Source organism: Bos indicus x Bos taurus, chromosome 14, assembly GCF_003369695.1.
Source record: "Bos indicus x Bos taurus breed Angus x Brahman F1 hybrid chromosome 14, Bos_hybrid_MaternalHap_v2.0, whole genome shotgun sequence".
Classification (NCBI taxonomy): domain Eukaryota; kingdom Metazoa; phylum Chordata; class Mammalia; order Artiodactyla; family Bovidae; genus Bos; species Bos indicus x Bos taurus.
In genome coordinates, this window is record NC_040089.1 from 31,182,283 (window position 1) to 31,191,021 (window position 8,739).

Sequence of the window (8,739 nt, forward strand, 5' to 3'; positions counted from 1 at the left end):
TAATTCTGAACTCAAATACCTATTACCATAAAGTAAACTGACCAAAATATACATTTAAACTAGGAACATGGGGCTGTTTCTACTAGAAAAAATTCTAAAGGTGTTCATTAGCTGAAAAAGTTGTTGCCATCTCTCTACCCTTCCTCCAGATTCTGCCATCTAAAATTGTATCTACCTTGAAAGAAAAATGGAAGTGAAGTTGCTCAGTCCTGTCCCACTCTTTGCAGCCCCATGGACTGTAGCCCACCAGGTTCCTCCATCCATGGGATTTTCCAGGCAAGAATACTGGAGGGGGTTACCATTTCCTTCTCCAGGGGATCTTTCTGACCCAGGGATCAAACCTGGGTCTCTCGCATTGTAAGCAGATGCTTTACCACCTGAGCCACCATCTACTTTACTAACTGTCAAAATCATTTCTAAGAAAGGCATGCTTATTTCTCTCCTTGTACTCAATCCCTTATGCGTCTTCTCAGTGTAATCATCAGCATTAAAAGCTATATTTATCACACACATACATGCACACAAACCTAACTGTGTGGAAGTGTGTACACAAACATACAGAGTCTGAGTCTCTGGGGAGTACAAGTGTTTAAGAGAACTACTGTATTCTACTCCCTACATACTTGAGTTCTTTGAATTTTTAAAAGTAATATTATAATTGAAAAATATGAAGAAAAAAAGAAACAGAATCATGTTTAACTTAATACTTGAGTTCTTTGAATTTTTAAAAGTAATATTATAATTGAAAAATATGAAGAAAAAAAGAAACAGAATCATGTTTAACTTAATCTTCAAAGTATATTATAAAAATCACCATTTATAATATACATATTTACCTTAAGATACATCTATATACATTCCTTTTATTCAATTTTATAACTGTTCCCCCATTAGAAATATGATGTTTATAAATCAATTAGAAAAGTTATCTGATAGTATGTTAAGCATAATAGATGCATTAAGTACTATCTAGATTTGAAAGTGTCCTTCACCCAATATTTGAAGAAAAAATTCAAGAAGCAATAATGATATTCAGACTCCAAGTCATCTTAAAAATAAGTGTCTAAATACCAGGTGCAATTCTGAAAATACCCAAGGCAACTACAACATCAAGAAGTACTATGAAATTATGAAAAACTGTGTAAAAAAAAAAAGCTGTGTAATTTAAACTTGTATATTAAAAACTCATGCCATTCTTTCAGGAAGATAGAAAGTAGTTTCTCAACTCCTGAAAGGATGCTAACCTTCGCAGTAAAGTGGAGTAAATATAACAAGTAGCTTAATTCCATCAAAGCAACTCTGACAACATATGTATAAAACTGACCAACTATTTTTCACAAATCTCTTTATCTCTTGAAAAAGAAAATTAATGAAAAGTTTTGTGGAATATAATACTAAGAAAAAAGAAATTAGCCTAGTCTTTACAGTGGATGATGTACTGTCTGTCATATCTACCACAAAAAGCTGGCCTTTGCAAAGCCAGAGTTACAGTTACTCACATATTGTATAAATAATGAAGAGAACAGTGTAAAAATTGTTTAATAACGTCCAAGTGGTCTGGATAAAGAAGATTAAAATCTGTGAAATATTACAGGTAAGAACACTGTTATTTCATTTTTAACTAACATCATTAGATTCAAAGTGACAAGTTCCATGAACTGAGCAAAAGACTGATGCACTCACTGTCTTGATACAAACAAGAAATATAAATTCTATTTAATAAATATCCTACTTAAAAAAACAATAGAAAAACCACATGTCTCTGGCTATCAAGAAGTCAGCCTATTTAATAAGGATACACAATCATTATACATACATACACACATTTATATCTTTATGGCTTTCATCAACAGGTCTCCAGCTTCCTTTTTCTTTATATATAAAAATTATAAATGAAAGCTATAAAAGTATGGGAAGTCCTCAGTTGAGACCCTACAGGTAAATTTATGGAAGGCAAGGATCATGTCTGATTTATCTTTGTATCTACAGCACAGTCTCGCTCATAGCAGACATTTTGCTGAAAGGATCTGCATTCATTCATTCAACAAGCATGTACTTAGCACCTAGAAAGTGGAGGGCCAGTACTAGGTGATAGGGTAGTAAGTAAACCAACATATAAAATCAGGAAAACTTGTAACAGGTGCTATGAGGGAAATGAACAGGGTGCCATAACAGAGGGAACCTACTTGGAGTGGCTTAGCAAAGGTCCCTGAAACCCTTACCCTTGGGTAAGGTGGTCAGGAGGAAACCTCTTTTAAGAAAGTGGTATCAAAGCCTCACCTAAATGAGAAGGAGCCAGCTATTCGAACAGCAGAAAACTTGATGAGCTATTTGCTAAACTAACACATGGTAATTCACAATTTCTGCACTTTGAAATTTACAATTTTCTTAGTAAACCCTGTCATTTCCCATTTTCCAGCTCTCTCCAATCTAAACATCAAGAGTTCCCGGCACTCATTCACATAAGGTTGTGCGTACTTACTTAGCTATCCCCATATTGAGATTTTTTACAAACTAGCACTTTTAAGAAAATCTTCCCAGGAATTCCCTGGCAGTAATGTGGTTAGGACTCCGTGCTTCCACTGTCGAGGGCATAAGTTCAATCCCTGGTTGGGGAACTAAGATTCCACAAGTCCCACAGCATGACCAAATAAAGACAGTATCTTCTACATAATTCAAATACAGTTATGAGAGAAGTAGAGGTAGAAAACTAATGCTTACAGAGGGACTAATATACGGGCCAGGCACTGTTTTCGTACTTTAAAGCAGAAAGTCAAGTGACACCACCATAAAATTAGCAAAGCACTCTGCTTAAATTCTGTGTCAGGAGTAGAAGTGGGAGAGTTTATGAAATGTGTGGGTTTTTAAGGTCAGCAACATAAATGCCAAAGGTGGAAAGAGAAGAGATCATTAACAAGAAGACATCATCTTAGTCAATTCCTTGCGGTCCACAGTCCAGTACTCAGACATTAAGGTCCAGAAACCTCAATTCAAACTCAAAAAGTGACTAATCGTAAACAAGAATTATATTTTACTAATTTTCATTATGAAATAGTAATATATTATTATGCTGGCCAGAATTTTAGACTACTGATCATAATCTCACCGGTGCCACTGCATTTTTAATCTCCATGGAGAACATAACCTCCAAATGAATACAAGCCTCACCTCACTGTCACCTCCACATCAATACTTACATCAGGAAGCTAAATGAGTGATTAGACTAGAAGCTTGATGACTATGGAATCGGTAAAGGGATACAGATTTTTCAGCCAGGCCAGGGTAAGGACTGATCAAATAGTCCTGCCCCTCAACAGAGATTACCTTTCAGTTACCAGAATTTTCATGAGCCCCAGTTGACACATCTTTCTCCTTTGTACAGCACTGTATAAACAGTGCCAAATTCTGCTTTTCAACTGTTTTTCAATGTTCAATGCTGACCATCCATTCCATTTCTGCTGACACAGCCTTTCTTTAGCTATGTTAATGTCATCTATTTAATTCAATCAAAAAACCTTCCAAAGTGCCTACTACCTGCCGGGCACTATACAAGGTGCTGAGCATCCAAGGCTGGACATGAGCCACATCCTCTTCTATTGAGAAAGACCTCTTTTCCTGACCAGTCTCTGACCTGGAGATTACGGTTTTTTTAAAACATGCATACATCTAAGTTTACCCATTCTGTGCTGGTATTATTTAATTTACAGAGTTCTGGGAGTACACAACTGTTACCTAAGTGTCAACTACAAGAGGTAATCCTGTGTACAGGAGGCAACTGAAGACCTGAGCAGTTAAGCAGCTTGCCTAAAACCACTAAGTTAACAAGTACTGAAGCCAGAATTCAAATTGTAGGACTTTCTGACTCCAGAAATCACAATCTTTACTCTCTTTCCTTTACTTTCCTTTACTCCACACGGTCTCCAATAAACTAAAAACTCTTAAAAGACAGAAAAACGTAAAGTGCCCCTAGTAAGTACATTTCTTGACATATCCCCCAATTCAATAATTACGTCTGACAAAATAAAGTCAGCAATATTGTTATAAATTTGCGTAGATAGATCCCCTATTAATAGATCCCCTATTAACTAGGCCCCCAAACTTAAGCCAGAAATAAATTATCTTCATTTTGGAAGGTCAAGGCCCAATTCACTGATATTTAGTACTCTTAGAAAAGACAAAAAACACCCAGATCACTTTTTTACTTGAAAGATCTCATCTCAGCAAAAATAAGGCCCCTCTAATATGTAATATATTTCAGTTTTACTTCTACTTTAAGCCTCAATAAAGCATACTAACAGTAATTTAAAAACAAAGATTAGCCAATAAAAATAATGTATAAAGTACACCATTGGATCATTTCCCAAATCATTTAAAGCTTTAAATCACCTATTTGGTTGACAATATATTTTCCTTTAATTTGTGTTGAATTATTAAAAAGAAATGCTTCTTAAGGAATCCCATTAACATCTACCTCTGTTTATTATGTTTTCCACGAGTTATAATGTAATAGTTCATTATAACTGATGGCAAAGAGTCACTGAGCAAATTATTTAAAACACAAATCCCAATGTACAAATAAGAAAAAGCTGATGGACTGGGAAAGGGAGAATAGGAAATGGATGAGAGATTATTAGGTGGGAGTGCAGTGAGCATGTAACCCAGAAACTGCAATTCATCAAACAGGAAGTGCTGAAATCACATGACATACAAGAAAATGAAATTTAAAAATAAATGACAAGGGACAAGGTGTACATGCTCAAAAGAGCCAAAGGGGTAAAAAATGAAAAAGGCTGTAAATGGAGCCATCACACTATGATTTTTAAAAAATGACAAGCAATACATTACACTTAAATAATCTGGTGACAGTAAGGGACTACTTTCACTTTCTTAGTTATGTTTTCCCAGGATTTACTCAATAGAGAATCACACTAACATCTATCCACTGTCAAAAAACGAAAGAAAAGAATTTTCTTCTAAAATATATAATCAGTTTACGTTGACCAGATTTTTTTCTACAAAGACATGAGAAAAAGTATATTACACTCACAGTTACGAAACACCATCTGAGTTAAGCCAATCTTACCCATTAACGTTGCTAAAAGACACAAGGAGTACATTTCTTTGTCAGCTTGCTCCTGAAGCTCCTTAGATGACAGTCTGCCGGTGACAGCACTGTCTTCTGGTTTCACAGTGTGGGCCGAGTGGGCAGCAGCAGACTGACCCCCTTCGGCTTTACTTTTCAGAATCTCGATTGTGATTCTGTCACCATGCTGTAAAGGAACTGGCTCCTTTTCCATTCCTGCCTGGGGTGGCATTAACTCTTTAGGAGGAAAGCCATATCGAATACACTGTAAATATGGCGGAATGTTGAATTCTCTGGCTATGCTTTCCTGAAGTTCAAAAAAGGTTGTTGAAGGCTTAAGTGTAACCATGGACTGCCGTCCATCATTAGTTGTGATTCGGATCTTTTTCTCCTTAGAAGTGGTTGGCGAATAGGGAGCCTTGGTAGGGGTGGCAGGTGCAGAGGATGGGCCATCACGAACAGTACTGGGAGAAACAGTCCTGGGCTGCCCCTTCTGTTCTTGTTTTAACTTCTCTGTTTTCCGTTTCTGCATTACAGAAGCCTGTTCCGTAATATTCTGTTGAATAGTTCTTTCAGTTTTACTCATGTTTAACTCCTCCTTGTGCAAAGTTTTCGCTTTCTGTCCAGTAAGAATAATTTTAGTTGGGAGCGGGGACTCCGACTCTTGTCCTTGTACATCTCCAAATCTTTGGGCATGAGCACCATCTATATTTACAGGAGTATAATCATCAGGATTCTTTTTGGCAGTCTGATGCAATATAGTGTGGACAACTTTCTGAACTAAGATTTCACTCCCAAATTCACCTGGAAAGTGCTTGGTAACAAGTTTCATCGCAACATCATACACATTGCTATTCAAAGATGCATCGCTTTCATACTGGAACCAATACACTGTTTCTCTGACCACTCTTCCACCCCATTCCAAAGTAATAGGAAAAGCTTCTGGTAGATTGTCATACTCTTTCCCATCCCAAAAATGTTTGAATCCACAACCACATTTGCCACCAGTGGACCTGGAATTAGTTCTGTCCCCATCCAAATACACAATAGATCCATCTCCTCTAACTCTTCGCACAGATGTGCCATGGCACCAGTTACAAGCTGTCAGGTTACTCAAGCCGTAGTCTGGTACCAGGACATCTCTCACTGAATCATATGAGCAAACCAAATTGTTCAAGGGAAAGCTATAATTTTTGTCAGGCCTCAGCTGTCCATGAGTACTTTTTGCCAAGTTATACAGTTTCCCTCCCGGAGCCAACCACTCTGGAGGAACATGAAGTTCAGAAAGGGCACCACAGAGCAAACATTTGTGAAGGCGATTATCCATTACTGCTTTTTTAGCAGCTGCTGTGACTTCTTCAGGCTGAACTCCTATCACCCCGGTCCTCCTGTAGAAATACTGATGGACATCAGCCACCAAACTAGGATGGATACCATGCTTGTCCATAAAGACTTCTTCCATAGCAGCAACAAGCCGAAGTAAGTATTTATCCTGCAAACTTCTGTCTCCTCCAATAACGCAACCACCATCCTCCTCAAGTTTGATGTACTTCTTAATGAGGTCCTGAGGCACACCCCATGCTTTAGGAAGCAAATTCATAGGCAGTTTGGGCAAAGCAGCCCCTTTTATGCCTACCAAGGGGATATAATGGTTTCTACCAGAGCTACTCCAAGCGATACAGATTGGTTTGTTCAAATGACCATCTCTGCCGGTGCACTTCTCTGCAGGGATGAGCCCTGGCAGAAAGGTGGCTGAATAATCACCAGAGCTTCTCATGCCACTGAGCGAATCTAACAAAATAATAGGGCGATGAAGCACATTGGCGAGGCCAAATATGTGGATGTTCCGCAGGCCCAAGGGAACCCCCTCAGGCGGTACAAACAGAGGGTCACACTCGTTGATAATGTCCTCCCACTCAGCAGCATCAATGAAGTCATGGAACAGCGCTTGATACCGGGCCAGGTGCTGCTGGAAGTGCTGTTTAAGATTCTCTCTCAAGGCATGCCAGAAGAGCTCTCGGCCCACTAGGGCCCGGGACACAGCATGCACCAGGCAGTGCCCATCCCCGTCCACATGCACGGGAATGAGGCATTCCTGACTTTTATTGGCCCGCTTGATGTCCTCGAGGGTGTCATGCAAATACAGGAGGCTTCCGGAGCGGTCCTTGCCATAGCCCACCGTGTTGACATGCTCCGGTTCGATGAGGAAGGCGCGGTCACCCAGCAAAGCGCAATCGAACAGCTCGCCCTGGTTCATGTCCCGGAGCAGCTTAGCCCGGCCGGTCTGTTTGTCCATTCCGTAGCGAGCTAATATGGGCGACAGCAGTTTGCAGTGGTAGTTTGAAAGGCCCATCACCTTTACCAGTTCTGTGTTCTTCTTGGGTGCCCCCGTCACCCCGAGCAGCGCGTTCCGCAGCAGGTTGTGAAGCACTACGTCCGGGTCGGTCACCTCCTCCACCCCCAGCAGCTGTTGCTGCTCGTGCCGCTGTCCGCACTCGGTACACTCGATGCTGACGGAACCGGAGGCCGGGAAGAACAGACGCGCCTGGCACTTCGGATCCGGGCAGCTCCCAGAGAGGATTCTCCGGTCTCTCCGCTTCGAAAGCCCCCCCGGAGTCGCCGCCGCCGCCGCTGCCAGAGACGGCGGAGTCTGCGGAGCCTCTGGGGGAGGCGGCGGCGGCGGCAGCGGAGGCGGCGGCGGCGGCTGAGACATAGCTCTCGGCTCTCGAGTCTCGCTCCGCGTCCCAAGCGACCCTCAAAGGCTCATAGCCCAGACCCCCGCCGGCCCGACTCGGTCTCGTCCAGGCCCAGGGCGAATCACTTTCCTTTCCCTACCAGCTCCTCCTCCTCCTAAGCGAAGGCGGAAGCGCCGGACGTTGTTTCTCTTCTTACTTCTCCACTGCCGTAGCCGTTGCCCCGAACGTAACGGCCACCACCCTACCCCGCACTCACACTCACTCACTCTCGCTCTCTCTCCCTCAGACACACAGACATACACGCCCTCTCTGAGACTGCGCAGGCGCAGCTTTCGCTCTGCCCTCTGGGAATTAGAGTCTTTCAGCCTCTCGCCTGACCATCAAGTACTAGGAGCTTTGGTCCACAAAGAACTACAAGTACCGTGAGGCAAAGCGGTTCGGTGCCCGCAGAGAGGAGGAAGAGGAAAGCAATAGGAATGGGGGCAGACAGGAAGAGACTCACTCACGTTGCCTTCCGGAAGTTGTAGTTCTAGCTCAATCTCTTTTGTCGTCGTCCCCATTCTAAGGCCCAAGCAAAATGAGTATGAGAGACCACATTTCCTAGGATGCCGTGCGGTGCGATCAAGCTCACTTCCCCCTTAGGCGGAGGGAAGGATGCAGGGAAGCTTGGTTAAAAACAGAGTTAAAGGGAATGGGTGTCGGAAGCAGAGGGTCTGAAGTTCACGGCTCCTAGAAGGGGAGGGGAATGAAAGGCTCTCAGTGAAGAAGGTACAGTAAATAAATGTCCAGCGACATGGCGGGCTGGGAAGTTGAGTGAAATGGTCTAATCAAGGCTGGAGGTCATAAGAGAAAAAGGGGGAGAATAGTGAATTGATTCTCGGAGTGTTACTTAATTTTTTTTTCTGTCACACTCCTTCTCATTCCCGCCTCTATTACAAGCCGCTGAGGCTCTTGAGTCCC

At 41.9% G+C, this 8,739-nt stretch overlaps 1 protein-coding gene across 1 annotated transcript in view; it reads right to left on the reverse strand.

Moving 5' to 3' along the window:
- VCPIP1 (valosin containing protein interacting protein 1) overlaps window positions 1–8,085 on the reverse strand; it is a 28,847-nt gene extending 20,762 nt beyond the window's left edge. The window contains exon 1 of the mRNA XM_027561100.1: window positions 5,084–8,085. Within this exon, the coding sequence (XP_027416901.1) occupies window positions 5,084–7,796 (2,713 nt within the window). The 5' untranslated portion in view covers window positions 7,797–8,085. The remainder of the gene's footprint in view (window positions 1–5,083) is intronic.
- Window positions 8,086–8,739: the final 654 nt, after the last annotated feature.